The 26,661-nt window shown below is 37.9% G+C and overlaps 1 protein-coding gene across 2 annotated transcripts in view; it reads left to right on the forward strand.

Moving 5' to 3' along the window:
* The window catches only part of EDIL3 (EGF like repeats and discoidin domains 3), a 274,356-nt gene that overhangs the window by 120,689 nt on the left and 127,006 nt on the right, over window positions 1-26,661 (forward strand). For both annotated transcript variants that reach the window (XM_062619997.1, XM_062619998.1), the window contains one exon: window positions 21,226-21,339. In XM_062619997.1, coding sequence (XP_062475981.1) covers window positions 21,226-21,339 — 114 coding nt within the window. The remainder of the gene's footprint in view (window positions 1-21,225; window positions 21,340-26,661) is intronic.

A 26,661-nucleotide genomic window follows, 5' to 3' on the forward strand; every position in this document is an offset into this window, starting at 1 on the left:
TCTTTGCGTGCGGCCATTCATCAAGTGGTCCATCTATCAAATTGATGTCTCTCCAATTTAGAGACAAGGGTGTTGTGAGGGACAGTGTCACATGCTTTGCACAAGTACAGGTAGGTGACGTCAAATGCTCTACCCTTGTCACCAAGCGCCTTGTTGTTCTTCATGTGCCTTAGCATGCCTTCCAGGAGAATCTACTCCAAGATTTTGCCTGAGTGGTCTGTAATTCCCCAGGTCATCCATTTTCCCCTTCTTGAAAATGGGGGTTGTATTTTCCTTTTTCCAGTCATCGGGAACTTCACCTGACTGCCATGATTTTTCAAATATGATGGACAGTGGCGTAGCAACTTCATTCACCAGCTCCTTCAGGATCCGTGGATGATCTGCATTATCTATTTGCACTTAAATAGAAGCTGGTTTGGTTTTTGGTTTGGTTGGTTTGGTGTTTTTTTATGTGCAACTCATTTAGGAAAAGTGCTTGCCTAAGGAGAAACTCGTGGCAAATTTTGTGTTTTGTGCAATAAAGCACACAGTATGTTTCTTAAAATCTCATGTTATTGTTGCATTTGGAAGCCAACTGTTACTGAGTTAGAAGGTTAAAGACTCAGTCATGGATCCAGTTCCATTTGCACATAAAACATAAATCCACTCATTCAAATCAGAGTGGGTAAGCACTGAATCCAATCTGCCTAAATTATGTGCTCCATTTATATGCTTGTCTGTAATTTGAAGTGTCAGGAGCCAACGCAGTCCTGCTCAAATAACTACTTATATTTGTTATGTCCTTTATATACTGATTGGAAAGTGTCTTCAAACACCTTAAAATATGGATGTTCAGTTTCATTAACTGTGACCATACTCTTTAACTCAATTGCATAGATAACATAGGCAGCTCCACTAACTTACTCTAGTTAAATTATGTCTACCTCTTCCACTAGGCACATGGAAAAGTTGCATATTTTCCACTCTTTTGGCTTCTCTTCCATCTAGCCCTGATTCTGGGGATGGCCATCCAGTGGAGCTGACTGCCAGCAACAGTCATACTGACTTCCTTTTGTTTTAATGGTCATATTTCATTAGAACACTCAGTAAAGAGAGGGGACTGAGTTCATGGTGCAGTCCTGAAGGCAGAGGGTAGTTGTTGCCAGCCTTTAAGTAGTTCAAAAGTCTCAAGACTAAGAGAGTAGGCAAGATTATGATCCTGCTAATCAGCACAGTGTGTTTATATCAAATTCAGAAGAAAGTAGAGCTTTCACACGGGTGATTCAGATTCACTGTGGGGAGACTAGAACCCCAAAAGACAGCTAAAGTGATTTAAGAAAAGTTTATGTGAACAGTTACTTTTCTGGGGGAGAATGAAATTCTGTTCTTTTCAGATAATCTGATTTAAGATGTGATAATAAATCATATACAATGGGTGTTCAGAAGATCTCTAAGAATGTCAGCTATGAGAAGCAGCAGATGAGGTCTCTGCATTCAGGAAGAAGTATGGGACTTCCAGCGGTGAACTTAATAAAACTCTTTTATATGATAGCTCAAAGTTCCTTTGATACAAATTCCTCTGTTGCATAAAGTTTGGCAATTCAATTCTGAGCTCACTATAAACTGAGTAAAAAGTCTGTCAAAGTAGTTCCCTCATAAAAAAGGTAAATTAAAATTACCTCATTTCAAGACACATATCTTTATCTAAACTGCTTAGATTTCCAAAAATCTTATTATACTTCTTTTGTACAGGGTTTTTTATCTTGAGGTTCTTTTCATGTCTGATATTCTGTTCCTGAATCAATTAAGCAAGGTGATTGATTTTGCAGTCAGGGTACATTCCCAAAGCTGGTATTCTGTCATATGCATCAGCAGACATCCTGTCAGTATTTCTAATACTCCTTGACCTTTTACCCATATAAGTGATTAAAATTATAAATGAGATCATTAGTGATTTCACTGATTGTGTATTTATTGCAAAACTGATCTTAATTTTCAAATCTATAAAGATTGTGATTTCCCAGTGGCAAAAAAGGAAATTAAATTTCCCATTTCAGTGTTATCGAACCAGATGTCTGGAAAAGAAAGTCTACCACACGTAGAAACCTGGGCAGATTTTTGTGGTGATACCTAAGATCAGTATGTTCTTTAAATGCTCCTCTGTCACAAAAAAGCATCCACTTACCTGCTTGATACGGATACAAGGACAGTGACTTTTAACTGCGGATCTGCAACTGGAAAGGCCAGTGGCCATGCATTTCTGACCAGTTGACATGATGCATGGTACACAGCTTCAGCTCTACCAACAAATTCAAATCCTAGTGACTTTTCTAGCTACTGGGAAGAAGTACTTGTGAGGAAAGTGTAGACCATCCTGTGGCACGGATTTTGTGTGTTAAAATGAGTGAGTGCTCTTGCTAAACCATTCCTCGCTGTAGTTTGGTGGTAGAGCATTCCAGAAACCATTCTCCACAGGTGGTTCTCATGCAGCTATGTTGTTTTGGAGGCCAGAACCAATTGTATCTCACACAGATGCAGTTTGTTCCAAGCCAGCAATCCCCATAGCTGAGTGGGCAAATTTAGTGTAGTGGGGTACATACAGTTGCACCATAGCAAATGTTAATCCCATGCTGATAGTCAGAATCTTTCCTTAGTTTCTCTTTAGGGGACCAATATCTATTTGAGGAGCTCTAAATCTAACCCAGGTTATTACTTTTTATTTTGTTGAGGGTTAGTTTTCCTTTAAATTAGCTGTCTAATTTAATAGTTTTAACAAATTATACTAGCAATAAGTTCTGTAGTAGTAATGAAGTAATGAGCAGCAAATCACACATGTAAGTAAGTACTAAGTGAGGCTGAAAAATAGTGACAGCAATTTTGGGACTATTGGAAGTAGGGGATTGTTTTCCCTAAAATCCAAACAAATATCTTAGTTAAAGCAGTAGGTGACTGAGCTAAGACGACATGAAGCCCAGAGAGGAAACACGTTAAATGTCAAGTAATAGGCCAACACTGGATACTCCTCAGAAGGGGTCATCACCTTCGCCATGAAAATACCAAGCATAACTTGCCCCCCACTTGAAGATTTTATTTCATTCGTAATAGCCAGAGATGGGCTTAGAATCCCAGGTAGGATGCGTAATATCCTCTCCAATTTTGTTTCACTCTTGTTAACATTTGCTTATACAGTCTTGTTTATTCTTTTCATTCATAGACATTTACAGTAGCATTTTTTTTTTCTTGGATTACTGACTGTAACAGTTTCCTGATGAAGTTTCATAGTCTCATTATGCTTTATATTGAAAAAAATCATTTTTCAATTTCAAACCTGCTGTCTTCCAGCATCTTTAACTATTTCTTTCTTTGTGTATTCTGTGTCCAGAAGAAGAGCAGCTTTTGAGTGCCTTCAGTATGCCACTTATTATTTTGCATACATTTGTCATGCTCTGTCTTATTTTTCCTGTGCAAACAGTTTTAAAATTGTTTCCTTTGCAGTTTTGCATGAGAGTCTTTCCAGGACTTCTAGACAGTTTCTCAGTGGCCTTCTCAAAATCTTTGTTGTTCTGTGATAACAGCTTACTGCGACAGTGACCTATATGGAAGACAAAGCTGCACCATTTCTTTGGTAGAAGATCCTTACCAGTGCTTTCTATATACTTTATGCAGCATTTTGTTTGAAGGTTCTTTTTGATTTTTCCTGTTTTAACCAGAACTGGATGTTGAGCTAAGGCTTTTATTAAGCTGTCTTCTTTTCTTCCAAAAGATGTCATAGTGGAAGCAAATAGATCTTTCAGACTGCTTTAAGGTTTTATGGGGATATTGAACAGAGGAGTGGACTTCTTGTGACCTGTACACTGACTGAACTATACAGTGGATGGTACTTTTAAGGCGGCGTGTGTTTCTGTAGTATCAAAGTCACTCAAGTTGTCAATAGACATACATTATAAACATCTTTTATAGGAGAGTAAATTCTGTTCCTCTAATTACTGTCTTTCTTACAGATTAGTATTATTATGCTGTGGGAAGAAATTGCTATTCCAAAAATGCATGGATTGCTGTTTGTGAAAGAAATTAGATTTGTTGATGTTCTGCATTGAAAAGATAACATATGGAGATGTGTTGCTCAACATGCAAATTCCTTTTTATATTTGAATGAGTAATGAATACTGAGTGAAAAAGTTATCTCTTCTAGTTCAATAATAGTTATCCCATTGCAATGACATCACACATTCTCTCTTTTATAATGTAAATATTGTAATGTGTGTTTTCAGTGGGTTTCCTCAGAGTAAGACGGTTTATATTTCGGAATACGTTACACAAAGCTACTAGCAAACAGTCTTGCAAATTTTACATTTATGAATGAAAACACTTTTACAAAAAAAAAAAAAACACAAATACTGCCTTTCAGAGGTTCAACAAGTAGACTGGTTTTTTGAAAGCAACATGTAAATGGTCTTACATGGCTTTGTGAAAGGAGAATGTGGATGAATATATGGATTATACTGTTAAAGTAATTTTGGAACAGATAAATATTGCAAGAAAATGATGAGTAGATTCAGGACTTACAGGAGGTTCTTCTGTAACAGACAGGGAAATAAACACTATGATTCATCTATGTCATACTTAGATAAAACAGATAAACAGGATATTTCAAGTATATACATGATATCACAGTAATCATTCAAACTTTAGTTTACATCAGTAGAAAGTTTTCTTGGATAAGAACAGAAGCAGTAAATTAAGCATCTCTTGATTTGTTACACTCATTCTTTGTCACTTAATACTGCATTATTCCATGCAGAATCTACTATATAAATATTTTTTATTTTCTTCAAGATCATGTGTTCAAACAAACAAAAACTGCTATCTAGAACCTCAATGACATTTTATTCTTTTGTTTTTTTCCTTTTGCAGGTTTCATACTTACCTTTCATACTTACAGAAAAGTATGTGTTCATTTCAGTTCTGTAATGAAAAGCGGTACAAGATTGTTTTCTTCACTGGAAATTTTGTGACATTAAGTGCTATTCTTCCCTTCCGTTTCAGAACTTGAGAAAATAAGCATTTCTTACTGCTTTGTGTTCTCTATTTCGTTTTCCAAATTCAATATTCTCATTTTGGCAGCTTTCCAGAAGTGTGATGACTGTGCATTTTCTTTTTGTTCAGTCTTAGCTTACTCTGTGGGAATGGTCTCAATGCTATTGTAGCAATGATTTAGCAGAAAAAGGCTCTGCAAAGGAAAAGAGACTTTAAATTGAGTAACAGTGATGGAAAAAACTAAACTCACCTTGCTTGATAGTGTGGTCTTTTAAATAGTGTTACTGGTTCTAACTGTTTTCTGTTATCATAAAATTTTACCTTCACGTTTGTCAGTTGGACAAGCAGTGAACTTTATGAATAAGCCTGCTTTTCGTCTCTTTATATAACTTCATTTTTCCAATTGTCAGAGAATGCTTTTTATTGAGAGCAATATCGTTAGCTTTATGTAGTCATAAGCCTTTTCCTTAAAGCTTTGAACAAGAGTTTCTTTGACATAGTCTTGTGATGCTAAGTGGCTTAATATTGAGGTGTTTCCAAATTATTACTTACACAATGTAACTTCAAGAAAGTGCATCAAGCAGAAACTCTTTAAGACAGTGTGTAACCAGATTATTGCATCAGTATGGAATTATTATTGTTGAATGTGTTGATACTTGCAGCTCTGACCTGATAGATGATGTAGATTGTAGAATCATAGAATCATAGAATGGTTTGGGTTGGAAGGGACCTTAACGCTCATCCAGTTCCAACCCTCCTGACATGGGCAGGGACACCTTCCACTAGACCAGGTTGGTCCAAGCCCTTCCAACCTGGCCTTGAACACTGCGAGGGATGGGGCAGCCACAGCTTCTCTGGGCAACCTGTGCCATCTTCATTGTAAAATATTTCTAATTAATATCTAATCTAAATCTACCCTTTTTCAGTTTAAAACTATTGCCCTTTGTCCTGTCACTACAGGCCTTTGTAAGAACTCTCTCTCCATAGGTCTTACAAGCCGCCTTTTTACATTGAAAGGCTGCTCTAAGGTCTGCCAATAGCCTTCTCTTTTCCAGGCTTTTTTCCATGGGAGAAGCGTTCCAGCCCTCTGACTGCTATCGCAGCTGTGCTGTGGAGGAGAATCCACTTTAACATGTTCATGTACTCCAGGTGGGGTCTCACGAAAGTGGAGGGAGAGAATCTCCTTCCTTGACCCGCTGGCTATGTTTCTTTTTATGCAGCAAAGGATATGTCTGGCTTTGTGGTCTGTCATCACACATTCTGGCTCATGTCCAATTTTTCATCCACTATTAATTCCCAGTTCTTCTCTGCAGGGCTTTTCTTAATCCATTTATGCACCAATCTGTATTGTTATTGGAGATTGCCCAAACCCAGGTGCATTACTTTGCACTTGGCCTTGGTGAACGTCATGCGATTCACATTGGCCCACTCTTCCAGCCTTTCAAGATCCCTCTGGATGGTGTCTCTTCCCTCAAGCATGTCAACTACACCACTCAGCTTGGCTTCATAGAATCCTAAATCATTTAGTTTCATGTTGTTGCGGCCCAAATGCAGGACCTGGCACTTTGCCTTGTTGAACCTCATACCACTGGCCACAGCCCATCCATGCAGCCTGTCCTGCTTCTTCTGCAGAGCCTTTCTGCCCTCGTGTAGATTAACACTCCTGCTTAATTTGGTCTCATCTGAAAACTGAGGATGCCCTCGATCTCCACATCCAGATCATTAATAAAGATATTAAACAAAACTGGACCTAATACTGAGCCCTGGAGAAACTACTTGTGTACCGACACCAACTGGGTTTAACTCTGTTCCCCACCACTGTTTGGGCCTGGCCATCCAGGCAATTTTTTACACAGTGAAAGGTATACCATGCAAGAGCCATGAGTAGCCAGTTTCTCCAGGAGAAACTGCAAAATTGCTGAAGGTGCACTCAGTCTCACACAAGAGAACAGTCAATGAACCACTGTAGAATTATGGTCAGCTAGAGGGAGAACACAGGAAAACTGGAGCTGAACTAAGCATCTGTTCTTTGTTCCTTCTCCCCGCTTTTTGTGCTCATTTGGGTAGGCTCAGCAATTGTGAAGGTTTAGGATCAGCACAGCCACACCACAGTTTTAAAGAAATTATTGCTTTTAGTCTTTGTTGCACTCACAGATTCATTACAGATACACCAGAACATTTCTGTGAGGAAGATAATGAAGATAAATGAAGTCTTTATATGAAATCTCATTATTTAATGAGACAAAACTTATCATTAGAATTTGTCACACAGTGGCAAATTCTGATCTGTCAGGAGGCACCTGTTAGAAAAAAAAATGGGCTTCTTAATTTATTTTTTTTTTATTTTTATTGTTCTGCTGCTATAGAAACCACTGTGCTCGACCATCTGTGTGTAGGTGTGTCAAGGATGCAGAATTAAAATACTGTGGTTTAGGAACCCGTGCTGGCACATGACTGTGCAGTTCCGTATTATTACAGAGAATATTAGTATTTCCATTGTTCATTGAACAAGTTGAATATTGCATGACTGACTTCAATCTTTGGAACATGAACCGTTCACATGGCAATTTTTCTAAAAATTAAAAAAAATTTAGTAATCAGGTGGGGTTTTTTATATTGCAGAGCCAGTGAACAATCTGAAGAAGTCAAAGAACATTTTAAAGGGAAGATCAAAAAAAATATTCATTAGTGTAGCAACTCATATGAAATTATTAGTATTTATTCATGTGTATACACTTACAAGATCAGTGGATTTATTTGTAAGTAAGCAATATGCTGAGAGAGAGAAGGAAGACATTGCATCAGATGATCACTTACACGTGCAAACCTTAAGAAGACAGTATTTGGATTGGAGCTCAACATAATGAGATAATAGTCCAATAGTGTATACCAGTCTGCATTACAAATTCCCTTTGTATTCATAAAATATCTCAAGCAAAACTCACAGTGCTGTCACATTTGCATATGAATATGCAGGATATTCTTCTCACTTGCATTTATTCTGATGTGTTAAATAACATACCATTATTTATGTTTGGCATCTGGATGAGTGTTTTAGTTTGAATCAGAATAGCATTTTTTTAAAAAATCTCTTGATCATCACTACTTACTGTTCTTTGCTTCATGCGACAGCAGTCTCAGAGAACAAGAACCGGATCCCTTTGAGATAAAAAATAATCTAAAATATATTTATCTGGTAGTTAAAATTCCCTGTGTACACACTGGGCATTCCATCTACCCACCAGCCTAGAACAGAGAAAACATCCCTGAGTGTTGTCCCTCAGGGATTGGTGTTGGGACCAGTCTTGTTCAACATCTTTGTCAGTGACATGGACAGTGGGATTGAGTGCGCCCTCAGCAAGTCTGCAGATGACACCAAGCTGTGTGGTTCAGTTGTGTCGTGGTTTAAACCCAGTCAGGTAACTCATTCACTCACTCCCCACCTTCTTTCCCTATCCCTACTCCCAGAGGGACGAAGAAGAGACTCAAAAGAATGCAACTCCCACAAGTTGAGATGAGAACAGTTTAGTAACTAAGGTATAACACAAATCACTACTGCTACCACCAATAATAACAATGATAAAGGAAATAACAAGGGAAGAGAATACAACACCTCAGCACCAGCCGACTGGTAACTTGCCACCTCAGCCCGACCAAACACTGACTGATACCTCCTCCAACCCTGCAGTGCACCAGCTCTTGCGCGTAACTCCCAGTTACATCCTGGGCATGACGTGCTGTGGTATGGAATACCTCTTTGGTCACTTTGGGTCAAGTGTCCTGTCTCTGCTTCCTCCCAGCTTTCCCTCCTCGCTGGCAGAGCATGAGACTCACAAAGTCCTTGGCCAAACCAAAACATCATTGTTATCAGCTCTGTTACCAGGCTGAAAGTCAAAACACAGCACTGCACCAGCTACCAAGAAGGGGAAAAATGACTGCTACTGCTGAACCCAGGACAGGTTGATACACTGGAGGGAAGGAATGCCATCCAGAGGGACCTGGACATGCTTGTGAGGTGGGCTGATGCCAACCTTATGAAGTTTAACCACGGCAAGTATAAGGTCCTACACCAGGCACAGCTACAGGTTGGGCAGAGAAGACATTCAGAGCAGCCCTGTGGAGGACTTGGGGGTGTTGGTTGATGAGAAAATGAACATGAGCCAGCTTCAGTGTGTGCTCGCAGCCCACAAATCCAGCTGTATCCTGGGCTGCATCAAAGGGAGCGTGACCAGAGGTTGAAGGAGGTGATCCTGCCCCTCTACTATAACCTGGTTTGTCCTACGTTTTTCTCCAAGTACACTGAAAACAATGAATAGATCTTGGTTATCTTCTTTTTCTTGACTTACTAATGTCTGACGTTATAGGAGGCACGTGGTTTTCTAAAGTCTTATGATCTGGCCTGAATTCTGTTTAATCCTCTAGTATGATTACCTGATATTGCCAAAGTGTCCATCTTTCCTGAGAATATATCCCCATCAGACTTCAGTCTGAATGATCTTTCAGACCCAGCTGGTCTGAAAGTGTACAAACTAAACCACAAGAAAGGATTTTTAGTGGGATCAAGTCACCTCATGTAGCCAGTACTAGGTCCTGAGAAGTAGAGAGGCAGGAGCATCCAGAGGGATATAAAGGTAGAACTGAGCTCTACATTTCCAGCAGATGAGATATAATTCTGAAAGTGATAGACCCCCTTCAATAACTACTGTTAATAAAGGCATACATACTCTTAAGGCTTTCTAGAGGAGCTTACTAGTTCTTACTGCAGTACTTTTTTTGCCCAGGTGCACATAGTTTCAGTAGTTGTTTATCATCTCAGAAGGACTTCTGCTGGGATCTGTGCTTGGCCATGAATAAGCAAAAATGATAGCATTCAGAAATTGCTCCTTTACAACAAAGCATTAGCAGTGAATTGTTCCGCGGTCCGGATCTGTACACATTACCCCATAAAAGAGAATTTAAATAGCTATTCACCTGCAAATAATAGACAGGGTTTGTAATATTGTCAGATTTCATTTTATCCTCTACACAAGTCAGCAAAGCATCTGGTTCTGAAAATGTATTCTATGTGATCTTTTTGTGTATCTAGCAGAGCTGTTTATGCATGTAGTCCTTACTCTCATGTAGTTCATAGAGCTTATTTAGAAGCAATATTCTCTTCCATACCAGTACTTTTCCTTTCTGGAAAGAAATCAGTATGCTCTTTTCTTATCCTTTCCATTTTCTTTGTCAGCCATACTTAATATTTAAGGAACCTTCAGAATAATATTGCAGGAAATATACCCCAAATTTAGGAAAAAAGTGAAAGGTGAAAAGAACCTTTGCCTGAATGTAAAATTCAGAGTTTACAGTATTTATTTCTGACTTCATTATTTCAGAACTCTAACAGAAACTCCTGCCGTTTCTCAGCAAATATAGAGATCTTTCACAGGCATTGTGCCACCCAGGGCCCTAAGTTATGATACAGATAATATGTATAGACTAGAAGGCAATTCCTAAACTGCTAAACATAGGTGTGGAAAATGGATAAACCTATTTGGATCATCAAGCAAAGGTGACATTGCATGGGCCAGCTGCCATAAATAGAAGTTCCCATTCTGAGGTGTTTTTAGCGCAGGGCATATACATCTGTGAGTCATGAAGAGCAACCAAAGTATATGCATCTGAGATAACAGAGCTGTCAGTGAGATGGAGACAGAAGTCACTGCAAGAAGTATTTCCCCTCCTATGCTAGACAGTTGTTGGTGATGTGGGGAAATTACTTCATACACATTTTGCATCTTTTACAGGGAAGGAGGTGTGATTTTCCTTTTCTTCTTTGCAGAGGAGACCAGGAGATTACCATAGTCCAAATGATAAAATGATTCATAAATGGTTAGCAAATAAGTATTTGCCACAGATAATACATACTATGTAAGTGGCATATATGCCATATGCATATGTTACAGAATGGTTTAGGTTGGAATGATCTGAAGGTGCTTTCTAACCCTAACTATTCTATGATTCTGTGATTTTTGAAGGTCCCTTCCAACACCAACCATCCTGTGATTCTTGGCCTCCCAAATGCTGAGTAGAGGGAAGGATCACCCCCTCTACCTGATGGCAATGCTCTGCCTAATGCAGCCCGGGAGACTGTTGGTCTTCTTTGCCATGAGGGTGTATGGCTGTCTCACAGACCCCCAGGCCTTTGTCTGCCAAGCTGCTTTCCTGCTGGGCAGCCTTCTCCAGTGTACGGGTGCCTGCTAGTGTTCCTTCCCAGAGGGAAGACTTTGCACTTCACCTGGTTGAACTTCATGAGGTTTATGCTCATCCCATTTCTCCAGCCTGTTGAGGTCCCTCTGGGTGGCAGCACAACCCTCTGTCATGTCAGCCACTCCTCCTAGTTTTCTGTCAGCAGCAAATTTGCTGAGGGTGTTCTCTGTCTTGATCCTGTCTAGGTCATTAATGAACACATCGGATAGTGTTGACCCGTGTATTGATGCCTGGGATATGCCACCAGTGATATGCCTCCCACTAGACTTCATACCACTGATCACCATCTTCTGGGTCCAACTATTCAGCCTGTTTCAATTCACCTCACTGCCCACCTATCTTAAGTGATTTATAAATGTTTTCTTAATCTGTTACATGTCTCTGTAAGTTAAATGTAAGAAATTGTGGTACTTCACAGCCACAAGAGTGGAGAAAAGGTTAGAGAACTCTGCCAGAAGATCTAACCCATTCTCCTCTTTCCAGTGCTAGATTATTTCTGTGATTTAATCTAAAAAGAAGATTCACAACCAGTAAAATATATTTATGAGCAACTAGAAGTATGTATCTGAGAGGTATTAGCAAAGAGTAAAATTTACCTTTATGCAGCACAATTATGTGGACTTACGCACCATAAGTGCACTGAAGTCCCATGGACCACTGTTTATGAGGGCTTAAATGAGATGTATATAGATTGGCCATAAAAGAATACACTTCATGCCGTATATCAAATACAGACGTGAACAAATATAACCGTCTGGTTTTAGTCATTTTAGAACATCCATTGTCATATCCTCCATGACTTGTCCATCTAATAACATTTTTCAAAACACAATGCCATAACTGTACTCATGTGAAAATGATATATCGCTATGCTCATGCTGTTCTGAAATGCATAAACAACTGTATTTTGAAAGAATACAATTATTTTGGCATACCTGAAGGGAAATACACTAATTTACTGATCTGGGTTCAGACTTGCTTTGAAAATAAATGGACTCCTTGCCATGAGCCCACCTCAGTATTTTAACAAATAATCCAGTTAGCAGTTACACTCTAATGCTGAATAATTTAAGTTTACTCATGTAGTTGAGATTTTTGGAGCATTGTTGGTAATAAAAAATGATTCATGTTGATTCACTTTTTAATTAGATTTTTTTCTCAACTACAGTTAAAATGATTGGTCAAATGCTTGTTTTATAAATAGCCAATTATTTTATTAAGGTTCATTGGAAATTCGAAGAATTATTGCCCTGAAGACAGGGCAAAGTTACAGTGTAAAATTAAATTGTAAGTGTACTCAGTGGGACAAAGGTTTTCATCCCCAGTATTCATCAAAAGTATTTAAAAATGAAAAATCTGCTTCAATTTGTATAAAAAACTTTAAAGTACCAACTCTTTTAAAACTAGTAAGAAAGGTCCTGAGAATGTCATTCCAAAATTCTATTAAATTTAAATTACCTCAGATGAACAAGCATTACACATGCATTTAAACAGGTAAAAAGAAGATCGGAAAATACTGACATAGTCCAGTATTAGAAGTATGACTCCGCAGAGAAAATGATACTTTTTAGTGACTACAACTAAAAGATACAGATTTTTCAAGAAAGAAAGTGGGCATCTATGCAGACTCCAATTTCATTGTACTATCAGAGCAATAGCCTGTTTTCTCATTTATTTTATGGGAGCTATTAAAGCAGAAATAGGGATATAAAGGTAAGCTCAAAAAAGTATGAAAATAAAGATGCAAATATTGCTGTGAATGTAACAAGATGTGTTATTACTATGGCAAAGATTCCTGTAGAGCCCTAACTTATCTAGAATTCGCTCAAAGTGCTTTGAAGTAAACAGGCACCTTTATACTCTGTCTAGAAGCTCCCACTAGATTTTTGTGACATGAGTTCTGTGATGTCACCATTCTTTTTTGTAGTTTCCAGTAGTTTCAAAAGAAAACATTGAAAGAAACTTTTGATGTATAAAAATACAGAAATAATTCATATGTGCTGTGCATTTTCTGTTTTCAGGAAACTAACTTTGAAAAAAGCAATCAAATAACTGAATTTTAAGAGATGTCTGTCCTGTGCTCAAATTCCATTGAATATATCCAGTTGAGATTTAGTAATCATAGAATCATACAATCATAGAATTGTTAGGGTTGGAAAGGACCTTAAGATCATCTAGTTTCAACCCCCCTGCCATGGGCAGGGACACCTTACGCTAAATCATATCACCCAAGGCCTCGTCCAACCTGGCCTTGAACACTGCCAGGGTTGGAGCATTCACAACCTCCCTGGGCAACCTATTCCAGAGCCTCACCAAACTAACAGGAAAGAATTTCCTTCTTATATCCAACCTAAACTTCCCCTGTTTAAGTTTTAACCCATTACCCCTTGTCCTATCACTACAGTCCCTAATGAAGAGTCCCTCCCCAGCATCCCTATAGGACCCTTCAGATACTGGAAGGCTGCTATGAGGTCTCCACTCAGCCTTCTCCAGGCTGAACAGCCCCAACTTCCTCAGCCTATCTTCATACGGGAGGTGCTCCAGTCCCTTGATCATCCTTGTGGCCCTTCTCTGGACTTGTTCCAACAGTTCCATGTCCTTTCTATGTTGAGGACACCAGAACTGCACACAATACTCCAAGTGAGGTCTCACAAGAGCAGAGTAGAGGGGCAGGATCACTTCCTTCGACCTCCTGGTCATGCTCCTTTTGATGCAGCCCAGGATACGGTTGGCTTTCTGGGCTGCAAGCTCACACTGAAGCCTGCTCATGTTCATTTTCTCATCAAACAACACCCCCAAGTCCTTCTCCTCAGGGCTACTCTGAATCTCTTCTCTGCCCAACCTGTAGCTGTGCCTGGGATTGCTCCGACCCAGGTGTAGGACCTTGCACTTGGCATGGTTAAACCTCATGAGGTTGGCATCAGCCCACCTCACAAGTGTGTCAAGGTCCCTCTGGATGGCATCCCTTCCCTCCAGGGTGTCAACCCAACTACACAGCTTGGTGTCATCAGCAAACTTGCTGGGGACACACTCAATCCCACTGTCCATGCCAGCGACAAAGATGTTAAACAAGACCGGTCCCAACACCGATCCCTGAGGGACACCACTTGTTACTGGTCTCCAGCCAGACATTGAGCCATTGACTACAAGTCTTTGTGTGCGGCCATCCAGCCATTTCTTTATCCACCGAGTGGTCCACCTATCAAATTGATGTCTCTCCAGTTTAGAGACAAGGATGTCATGTGGGACAGTGTTGAATGCTTTGCACAAGTCCAGGTAGATGACACCAACTGCTCTACCCCTGTCCATCAGTTCCGCAGCCCCATCATGGAAGGCCACCAAATTGGTCAGGCAGGATTTCCCCTTAGTGAAGCCATGCTGGCTGTCACCAAGCACCTTGTTGTTTTTCATGTGCCTTAGCATGCCTTCCTGGAGAATCTTCTCCAAGCTTTTGCCAGGCACAGAGGTGAGACTGACTTGTCTGTAATTCCCCGGGTGGTATATAATAATATGTAACAAATTCCCATAATTCATGGGAATATGCTTCAGTTCTTTTAAGATGTTTCACACCACGGTCTTGCCACTAATGTATTAGTGCTTGTATTTTTATAGTCCTGGTTAAACAAAGGGACAGTTACAGCTGAAGTTACAGCTTATTTTTTGTTCACATTAACTACAGCCAAAATCTGGTTCAGAAACAGGTATGAAACTTTCTTAAACCTACAATTAACCTATAGCTACTTATCTCTTTTGTATTTTTAACCCAAAATTGAAGGTGACCTACCTGTGCTTGCAAACATTTGGGTGATACTTATTAATTTTATTTAAATACAATTTAATTTATTAATATATTTATTTTAGCTTTTTAGAAAAAAAGTTACTTTGTCCTCATCTAGGAGACATTTACAATTTAGATTTGTTTTACTAAAACACAGAAATATGATAAAGAACAGTTTAATGACTCTTTGTTTTCCACCCAATATTTTACCAGTCTCCTACTCTTAAAGGAGAGGTGTGCTTCTAAATTTGAATTGCTGTAATCCTTCAAATTTTATCATTTAAGTGAGTAGGTCAGTGTTTCAATAGCCATATTAAATTCAGTTGAGTCTGCTGAGTCAGATTCTTTACCAAATAAAGCTGGTATAATTTTATTCTTTTCAGTGGAGCCTTACGATTTAATGTTTCATTAAAAAAATATCGTCCTTGAACAAATTGGTACAAATCTATAATAACAAAAAAGAGTACCTAATCTGATTTTCATGGTGTTTGTTAGGAAAGTAATAAAAGTATGTATATCTGAAAGCTTATGTTTAAACAATAACAAGATATTGCAAACTTTTGCAAGCAAAATCATACACTCTCTGGTATTACTGATACAGTACTTACTCATGTAATTTAATCTTTCAAGATCAATACAGAATAAAGGGAAAAAATATGGAGAATGCAGTTAAAAAACTATAAAAAACTATCAATTAAAGAAAATCCTAGACTTAAGGTCCAGCTAAAACATAAATATTCCATACTACATGTTTCTTTATCATACTGATTTCCAAATATAAAGGTGTTAGAACATGGTTTTAGTTATCAGCAACTTTTATTCTGAAGAAGAACTGGGTAGGAAAGTTCCTAAGTTTTCTAGTTTTCTTAAAAAATAAAAATAAAGTTGGGGGGCGGAGGGGTGTCATGTTTATAGAATTGGGAATTGTTCTTTATCCAGTGTACAGCTTTGGGTCTTAATGGAAGCCATTATGATGCTTAGGTTATAACCAATTGATCTTCAGCTCCTGTCTGTTTTCTATATACTGAATTGGCTTTCTTAGGGAGAGAAAAAAAAACACATTAGCAATATTAGTAAGGCATAACAGGTTTCTGTCTAAATCAGTGTTCCTAATAAAGGCCAAGCAGTCTTCCATTATGAACACTTGAACCTATAGGCCAGCTATTCTATCAAGACAGAAGACTGGTTAAAAACATGACTTAGAGTTGAGATGAGATGAGCAGACCAAGTGTAATCAGAAAGCTAAAATGTGTATCAAATCAAAGGATAAGGAAAGAATGTGCTTGTCAGCAGGAGACAACTTCAGGAAGCCTGTAATGCAAAAGATAGTTCTGGATCAGAAACAAGGGTTCAGGTGGCAGGAACCAGGAATTTGAGCTATGTAATGAGCAAGTAAGCAGGGAACAGGAACAAGATAATGGTGTGCATTTGCAGCCAAAACACAAGCTGCATTGGCAAAAACAACTGATTGAGCTTACGAGTTCCTTCATCACAGAAAGTCAGGTTTACAAGTAGTAGCTGGCTGAAGAACTCAAATTACTGGAATTTTTAAATTTTTTTATTATAACAGTTAAATAATTTATATAGCCATTTAATCTGGGGTGATTTTTCAGGAAAACAGATGTGACTCTATTTAGGTAAAGTCCAAAATGAGGATTATGTATATTTGATTATATTGTATTTGCAAGGACAGTACTAGTTTTCATTCGTGTTTGTTAAATACTTGAAGGATTTAAATATATATATAAACAATTCAACAAAAAAGGAAAAAGCCCTCATGATGGATTCTCCAACTCGCTATGTAATACAGCAAAGTTCTGTTTTACTTGCCCAGTTCCTGGCACCATACTTCTGTTCCATGGTGCACAATGACTGTGCTTCAAACAGAAGTGTGCTTTATAGCTTTATAGTTCTGTTTTGATTTTAGGAGGCAGGAAATGTAAATTTAATCATCTTCAGCATAAAAAGAAACCTTCACATAGCCTTTCTTTATTAATCAACTGTCTTAGACTTTCAAGCTATTAGTATTCAAGGACAATCTATTTTTAGAAAATGGTCAGTGTTTCCTTGTTCCTGAACCACTATTCATTTGATAATCCATCTTCAGTAGAGAAATACTGGGGGATTGGGCACGGACAGTAGTGGGTTTTCAGGGCTTGGGGGTTTTTATATGGATTTGGGGGGTTTTTAGCCAATCTGGAAACTGTGTAGAAAGTGTCTGGCACTTCAAACTCTTCAGAAGTCCATTTCACTTAGTATCTAAGTCTTACTAGGTTCCTCTGTGAGTAACTCTGAATTCTCTGTTAGTATCCAGGTATCTGCATTTTAGCCACTACAATGCATAATACTGTTAATGTGAATTACACTTCAAAATCTGACCTGGCACAATACATAAGTTTACCTGAAAAATCATGAGTAACCTACAGTGATTTTACTTTGTATTAGTTTATTTACTTTAAAAGCATGTCCTTGCCACATAAGTAGGTTGATTGCATAGTCAGTGAAGAATTTTTATCTGGCAACATACAGAGAGGTTTTCTTTAGGAGTCTTTATTGTCTTTAGGAGCAGCTACTCCAGAAAATGTAATTTTAAAATTCTATTTGAAGTTATTTCTAATCATGATGATACAACAAAGTTTAAAAGGGAATATATGTGTTTGAGAAGAAAGAAACACACCAGCTGGTGTAAAGTTTAGTATTGTAATTGGAATGTCTAGGAATTTGAATAAAATCTGACCACAATTTGCAGGAACTACTTTTAATTAAATCTTCTACATCTGCACGTTCAACCAAATGAAATAATGAATAATAAATTAAATAATTCGGTAGAACTTATGCTTTTTTCTTTAACACATTTCAGTTCATTATCTTTCCAACTAAACATCTGTTCTAGTATCAGATAGGATGCCACAATAAGCTAGTATTTCTTCATTCATCAAATATGACATGTTTGTTTGAACTGCTGGGACTAAAGGTTCTCAAATTACTGGAAAAAAAATCACTGTGGGATCCAAGTTACAAAGATAATAATAAAGAACTTACATCTTTCCTGCATTGATCATAGATAATTGCTCTATATATAGGATTGCTTTAAAGGTGTCTGGTACTTAAGGTTCAGTCTGTTTTCGACATCGTTGCATAGACAACATGTAATATTCTGGAAAGCTGTGCATTTTTTCCTACATATTTCGATAGGAACAACAAATTAGAAAAAAATATGTTGAGAAAATAGCTTTACATAGAAAAGCTTTTAGGAGGATAAATTACTACCTTTATTTCACCAAGTAAGAGATAGTTCATATATTCACTTAATGCTTTTTAGATCACAGTGACCTTGATATTTTTTCCGCACAAACGTGTTAGCCTGTATTAAAATAATGAATAACCTGGTGAAAACGTAAGTTTAATGGGCTTTGCTTAAAAAGGCAAATAGAGAGCTGAAGAATCTTGTTAAATTTTGTAAATACATATAAAGAATTTAATTTAGAATTGAGCAGGCCTGTTCTTTGGTCGCTTCCCTTAGCAGGTTTTATTTCTTGTACACTAAGCTATTACTTCTCTTCTTTCTCTTTAATAGGCAGAAATTCAGCTAAACCTGTGAATATTTATTTGTCCAGTATGTGGTATTATTATAGGCAACAAACAGTACAACATGAAGGATTAAAAAGAAGCTCAGAGATCAGTAACTATAACTAATTTCAGTATAAAAATCTATTTTTTTTCTGCTTCAGAGAACTGAAACTAGCTTCCACATTTAGCTGAAGATCTGTCGTTGCGTTTCGGTTCACAGCAGTGGGAAGATTTTCACAATCATTGGAGGCTTGAGGGTAAAAGGGACTTCTGGAGGCCATCTGGTCCAATCCCCTCCTGCTCAAGCAGGGCCACCTAGAGCTGGTTGCCCAGGACAGTATTCAAAATGGTGTTTGAGTATCTCCAAGGATGGAGATTCAGCAGACATCCTGGGCACATCGTCCCATCAAGTAGTCGTGCACATTGCTGAGTTTCCTCCTAGCCCTCCTCTTTAGGTTAAACAGTGCCAGCTCTCTCAGGCTTTCTTCATAGGCAAGGTGCTCCAGTCTCTATCTAAGTGGCCTCTTAATGAACTGTCTCCAGGATGTCCTGGTCTCTCTCATACTGGAGACCCTAGAAACGGATTCAACACTCGTGGTGTAGCCTTGCAAGTGCTGAGCAGACAGGAAGGATGAAAATCCCTCGACCTGATGGCAAGGCTCTGCCTAATGCAGCCCAGGAGGCTGTTGGTCTTCTTCGCCATGAGGATGCTTGCTGTCCCATGGTCAACTTGCTGTCCTCCAGGACCCCCAAGCCCTTGTCTGCCAAGCTGCTTTCCTGCTGGGCAGCCTTCTCCAGCGTACGGGTGCCAGCTAGTGTTCCTCCCCAGAGGGAGGACTTAACACCTTGTTAAACTTTGTGAGGTTTATGCTCATCCCATTTCTTCAGCCTGTTGAGGTCCCTCTGGGTGGCAGCACAACCGTCTGTCATGTCAGCCACCCCTCCTAGTTTTCTGTCAGCAGCAAACTCGCTGAGGATGCATAATGCTCCACTGTCCAGACCATTAATGAAGAATGTTGAACAGGGTCAGAGCAGTATTGGCTCCAGTGGTACAGTGATAGTGGCCTCCCACTAGACTTCAGACCACGTACTGTCTTCTGGGCCCAGCCATTCAACCAGTTTTCAGCCTACCTCATATACATTGCGCGTATAGTTTAAAAGCTACACAGTTCTTCAGTTCTGCAGAGACGACTTGGAGGTGCAAACTTCCCTGGAAACATCACAAAATCAATCAGATCTAGGCAAGTGGTGTATTAAAACAGTGATTTTTTGTACATAGATTCCTAGTAAATGTGAAAATCCAAATTAAAAGTACAAAGGTTACATACTCAGCTACCAGAAATAAAGCATCTCTGTTGACAGTTGAATTGTGCTTCTGCACCAGCCTTATTGCATCAGGTTTAGATATTTATGAAGCATTTCCTTTACATTGTATATGACAGCACAAAACAGGTTGGTATTTTGGGGACAGAAGCAGATTCAGCAGAAAAGTGAGGAGTATTGTTTCAATTCATAGGACATTTTGCCTACTAGTGGATGCAATTAATTCATCTCTGTCTTCTCATTTGAACTTACTTCTGTGCCATGCACATGTGCTTTATCAGGAACTGTATCCAGAATGAATATGCACTTAAGCAAAACTGAGTGAAGACAAATTGTAGTACAAGCTAAAGACTACTTTTCCGTTTGCTGTTTACAGTGCCTAATGCAACAGGACTTCAGTTCTTAATGAAGCTAGTGTGGGCCACTGTTTTTTTGAATATTTAACTGTGTGCATTCATGCAGCCCTTTGAGAATGATGCATACAATCCATATTGTTTCTGCTCCATACAGAGTAAATATAAATGCAGAAATAGAGAATTTTAATTAGGAGATATCGTTATCCTTCACTTGCCTATTTAAGATGACTGAAAAATACTATATTGCATTTGAGAAAAATAATCTGATATTAAAGGTTGCCATGCTGAAAAACGCTGGGGAGTATTATTCTCGCAGCATTTGAAATAAAAGTACCTGAAAAGGGGAATGCAAATGAAATTAACCACTTTTTCTATCTTCTGAATTTAATAAAATTTGCAGTCTTCGGAATCAAGCTATTAGTTTCAGTTTGCCTGATAGCTCGTGCATAGAAAGGAAGTTTTTTGGACAGTTAAACAATCTTGTCAGTTAGATGTTTCATGAATTAAGATGAACTGAGAGACCTTCTTAGCTGGCATCTGTTGGTAAAGAAGTAGCCACATTTGTTGAAGTTGCAAGGATCACTGATGAGTACTTTGTAAGAACTAGTTGAATTTGTTTCTTTAAGGCCAAATAGTGACTTGTGGCCCTGATGTTTTCTAGGCATTACTGTGAAAATCCCTGAGCAAAACTTTAAATGCTGTTGCATGATAGGACATAGTAAAAGTTTAGCAGGCATATGAAACTATCTGCATTTATGAGATTGCTGTTTTTCCCTAAAGAACGCCCTGTCTAATCACATGGTTTACAGAGCAAGTTTGTTTCTAATGTCAGTTGCATAACTACATTGTAGTTTAGTGCTTTAAAAACATGTGATTATTGCTTTTACAATTTCTCTTTGCTAATTCTGGCAGTATCTTGTGTGGTTTTTGCAGACATAAATGAATGTGAGGCCAAACCTTGCAAGAATGGTGGAATTTGTACAGATCTCGTTGCCAACTATTCCTGTGAATGTCCAGGTGAATTTATGGGAAGAAACTGCCAACAGAGTAAGTACTGCATGTTTTTATATATTTCTTTTTTTTAAATAAAATAAATACTTTTTTTCCAGAAACAACTATAGTATACTATGGAGATACTTGTCTAGTCTACAAATATGTAATGCTCAAAATAGCCATTTTATTCTTTTCAAGGTGGAGGAAATTTATAAGACCAAATCTGTCATGCAAAACATCTGATATGATGAAAAAATTTGCAAAATGCAAAATTATTATCTAAGAGTCAAACAAGAAAGAGTAAATAGTGTAAAGTAGAAAAATACAATAAACAATTTGAGGTAGGGGTTCATCTGCCTAAGCATCCCTCCTTAAAGTGTAATTATTCACAGATATCAACAAGTGGAAGAGCAGGGCAAAAATAGATGTTACTTTCTCAATCAACTTTCAGGGGCTATACTTCTAGCCTCTGAAAGCAGGACCACTGGTTTGGAGAATTTGTTAGTGGAGTTCATCCAGGGTCTGCCCTGGGAACAGTCTCCCATGATTTTACCAAATGCATTATAAAGATCTAATTTCTAAAGTTGTTGCTAATAAAGGAGTTCTTCATTTATGAAAGACTAGGAAATCTTGAAGACCAAAATAGCAAAAGTAGAATAAACTGCTATGGTATGAAATGCAGTGTGAGTTAACAGTTAATAACAGATGCTGGAGGCTGATATATTTGCAGTGCTGCAGAGAAGAAAGCCTGTGTGTTTTAGCCAAAGGATGCTGAAGAATAATGGTCTTGTGGGAAAAGCTAAAATAAAAATATAAAAATAAAATAATATACAATATCTATAAATTATGTAATATAATTATATATTTATGTAATATAAAGTGAATGTCTATTTAATATAATAAAATACTAAAATATAATACTAAAATATAGTAAGAAAAATTATAAAAAACTAATGAAAGTCCTAAGCTATCTTACAGTATATGATATGGTGCCTTAAGGAGAAAAAAGAAAGTATTTGTGTATTATCATTTGCACCATTAGATACTGCATTCACAGTAGTGTGCAATAGTACCTGAAATACTGGAGTCACCCACATTCAAGAATGGGAATTACTGGTTCTAAGAAGATCTGCTATGTGTAGGAGAAAAAAAATGTAAAGAATGTTGCAAGTTGAATACTAAATAAATGAAACCATGGCAAAGCTGAAGAGTATGATTCTTTTTTTTGTGTTCACATTGTGAGTGCATGGGGCAGAATGCAGAAGAAAACAATATGGACCAATGACTACAAATGACAGAATGGGATTTTTTTGAAGTAGCCTCAGTAAATTACTAGATTTGTATATGCAACAAGCAAAAGATTTGAGCATCCAACATAATGTGTATATAATTATAGAGAGAAGTAAAAGTTTAATATTTGCTTTGAGAAATTTTACAGACTATATGGCAGCCTGAAATAAGTTGTAAAATAGGAACATCTATTATTCTGTAAAAGTTGCTGGTGAATTACTTGGTGTATTTCCTTATAATGTGCAATTGGACTGCCATTCGAAATTCTACCAGGAATCTCATCCATTTCCTCAGAGTTCATCCCTTCTGTTTTTTTGGCTACATCATGAACATTGCTCATATTATAGATCACATAAAACCAATTTCCTCTTTAGCTAGAAATGGGATAGTCAAAGCTATTACTTGAACTAATCATTGCATATTCTGGTTCAGAAATGGAATATTACGTCATATTTCTTTCTATTTTATAGACATATATATATAATTATGTATAAAAATAATCTTTGTGTGTGAAGTTGCATATATTATGTATTATATTGGATTTTATGTGTATATATTTTTTATATATATAAAAATTTATGCATATATAAATAAATATATATGTGTACATATATTTTTCATACCTATATATGTAAAAGATAAAATAGATATTTCCAGTATATTGAAATAGTGAAAGAACTCTACTTGTGTCAGTAAAGCATTACTGAATTGCAAACTATGATATCTACAGTCTGTGTTTCTGGGTCAGACTTTAGACATTTACACTGGTAAGCCAATCATGTAGACACATGATCTTTCTGGAGGCGCTTCTGTAGATTAATACTGACAGCTGTGACCCAGGGCTCCATCAACTAGAGAAGAACAGTAAGTTATTTGAAAGGATAATTCTGTTGAGTGTTAAAGAATTTTTATAAATATGATCAGGCTCTGTAACGCAATCAAATTGTTTTGGTGTAGAGATCAAGGACAGTGAGTTTAAAACTAAAAAATGAGTTAGCTTTGCAGTGACTATTCATTAGCTGCAAAGTGTGTACAGTCTGAGAGCGCTGGGCTTGTTCAGCCTGGAGAAGGGAAGGGAAGGCTCGAGGGAGACCTTAGAGCAGCTACCCCTTAGAGAAGGGCCTGTAGGGACAGAACAAGGGGGAATGGCTTTAACCTGACAGAGGGGAGACTGAGATGAGCTCTTAGGCAGAAGTTCTTCCCTGTGAGGGTGGTGAGGCCCTGGCAGAGGTTGCCCAGAGAAGCTGTGGCTGCCCCATCCCTGGCAGTGCTCAAGGCCAGGTTGGACGGGGCTTGGAGCAACCTGGTCTAGTGGAAGGTGTCCTTGCATGTGGCAGGGATTGGAACCAGATGAGCTTTACAGTCCCTCCCAACCCAAACCAGTCTGTGATTCTGTAGTGTGGTAAATGAGGGAGACATGGCAATATGGCACTGGAGTGCAGTGGTAAAAAGCTTCTATTCTGTACTTCCTCTGGATAGCAATGTGAATATAGACACCTATGGTTTGAAGACTTAGGAGAAAAGTAATATATTACTTACATCAATAATTACAGAATGCTGCACGAGGTGGATATTTGAATACTTTTTTTCTACTGCTTTTTATACTCGTGTTATTCAGGCATATGAATTCAAGCATATGAAGATTTATTGTTAAATAATAAATAATTAAGGGTGGCAATAATGTGTGTCTGATTACTGCCTGCAAGCATTGAACTACCCCTGTTAAGGAAAGTCAATAAATTCTTCTAGTACTATGGCACAGTTCACAAACTTTTAGCATTCGTTTACTTTTGAGCTAACTTTAACATAGTGAGCATTAAAATAATAAATTTTCTTTTTATACACCACGGTAATTCTGCACTATACCAGTTTCTATAGCTGGGCTCGTAAGTATCTTCTTTTTTTCGTGAGAGTTTTAGTTATTTCATCATACCTAATTATGTAATTACAAGTAGTAATTACATATTCTAATTACACTATTAGTTTTACATATATTTACAGTAATCATATAATTACTGTTATGCTAATTATGTAAATTAGTGATTGCTATCTCAGAATTACCTCACAAAACTCAAAGATTGCTAATCCACATCACAGAATATATGAAATAGTCTAGATCAAGAATAAAAAAAAAGGCAAAAATACACCATACAGTCTGTTCTTCTGCCAATTAAGCTTTTCCAGGATGTATTTTCTAACATTATATCTAGTTTGGTATATCCCAAATACCTGTACTTTGTAATAATGACTTTTTGTGTTACTTACCAGATTGAAGTAGTTTGCTTCAGCCTTTTTTTTCCTAATGCACCATCTAAGTTTTTTCTCTCTTTTTAATTCCACCGTAGTTAATCTCCTAAGTAATTCCCTTAAATTTTATCTCATGTGTAGTACTTTCTGGGTGTGATTTGTATTACACCCAGGTCCTGCAAGACTTGTGGGACACCCACCCAAAATTCTCCTGACTAGTCCCAAGACCCTCTGCTAATAACTAGTGCAGCTGAAGTGAGGGGGAAAGGCTCGTCTAGAACCGAGTACTAAAATAGCACTAAAATGCTTAATGGGCTTGGAACTGTATTTGTACCACCTTGACAATCTTCTGAATCTCCTTCTGTCATGGATGAGGTATGGAAATGCTTTTAAGGTCTCAGCCATGAGAAAATTATCAGAAGACACTGAGATGATTTCCTTAGCCAGCCAATGTGCTTCGCATCCTAATAATGCTTCTGCTTCTTTGGGCTTTCCTTGTGTTTTGTTTATATCCCTTCTCATTTTGAAGCATTGGCCTGACCTCTTAGTTTTCTTCTGGAAATGCTTTAATTAAACCTTCTTTTTTTCGTATTACCTACTGCTATTTCTAGCTGTTCAGGCATAAATGATATGTAAACCAGCTGCTTCTCACTGCTGGAAAGCACAGGTTGAGCAAAGTCAGAGTGATGTGGAGCCCAAGCGCTCAGTTGTTACAGAATAAGCTCATGAATCTGTTAAGAGATACTTCACTGAGCATCTGGTATTTACAAAGTTTGTCTGCAGATGTTTAGTAAACACATAATGGAAAGAGAGCACCTTTCCCCATCCTCTGAAAGCAAAACCTAAGTTGTATTATTTCCATATTACTTTCCAGTTTTCTTAAGGCCCCAGCATTTCCTTGATGCAGCTGCAGCACCTTCTGTTCTTGCACTCTCTTAGCCCATTTCTTGTTTCTGTGCTGAATTCAAGCTATCAGTTATGATTACCTCCATTACAGCTTTCCTTAGTGTCGGAGCCTCTATAAATAAGTATTGCTTCCCACACAGATTCTCCTGGGGTTGAAGGTTTTACTTTCTGGATCACAAAATTCTCTTCCAGGCACCAGGGAGCCACTTACATAGTGTCAGACTGTTTGCATTATTCAGTACAAATCTGTATTGTTAAAATCTCCCATGAGCAACTTGGATTGTGAATTGCAGTAATTTCTGAATAGTTCCACAGGTAATTTTTGATTGCTATTTGTTTGGTTTTATCTTTATCTAGAAGATGGTGCTATGCAGTGGACATGTTATAATTTCACCAGTGTGCATTTCCGAGCTGTATTTTGCTGATTGCCAAGAGTTGCTGCCATTAAAGCATATGGCAGATTTTCTTATGCTCTTTCTTTAAAGCTACAGATCAGATTAATCACTGTAAATATTTTTACATAGGCTATGGTCCCTTCGCCTCCTTTTCTGCATATTCAGCAAGCCCATATGTAGGAGGACTGATTTCAGAGCAAATGCACCAATTTAATTTGTCTAGCATGTCAGAAATCCTGATAAGCAGTGCACTTTCACAGTATTTTCATTTGTTTCCTGTGGTTGATACTTTAGTTCTGTAATGTGTTTGTACCGCACTTGGTCGCCTTCTGCATTCCTCTCTGTGGAACTCAAAGTGGCAATTTTTTATTTAAATGAAAACACCTCTTCTTTCAGTGTCATTTTTACTTAAAAATTACCTAGCGATCTGACAGATCTAGGCTTAAAAGAGACTTTCAAGACTTCTGCTTACATGCAGCCTTATACTCCCAGGCTAGATGGTGTCATTCCAAAGCATCCTGATGCACTGTGATTTTAG

This window comes from Pezoporus occidentalis, unplaced genomic scaffold (assembly GCF_034315485.1).
Source record: "Pezoporus occidentalis ecotype Australia unplaced genomic scaffold, CSIRO_AGI_Poc_V1 ctg218, whole genome shotgun sequence".
Classification (NCBI taxonomy): Eukaryota; Metazoa; Chordata; class Aves; order Psittaciformes; family Psittacidae; genus Pezoporus; species Pezoporus occidentalis.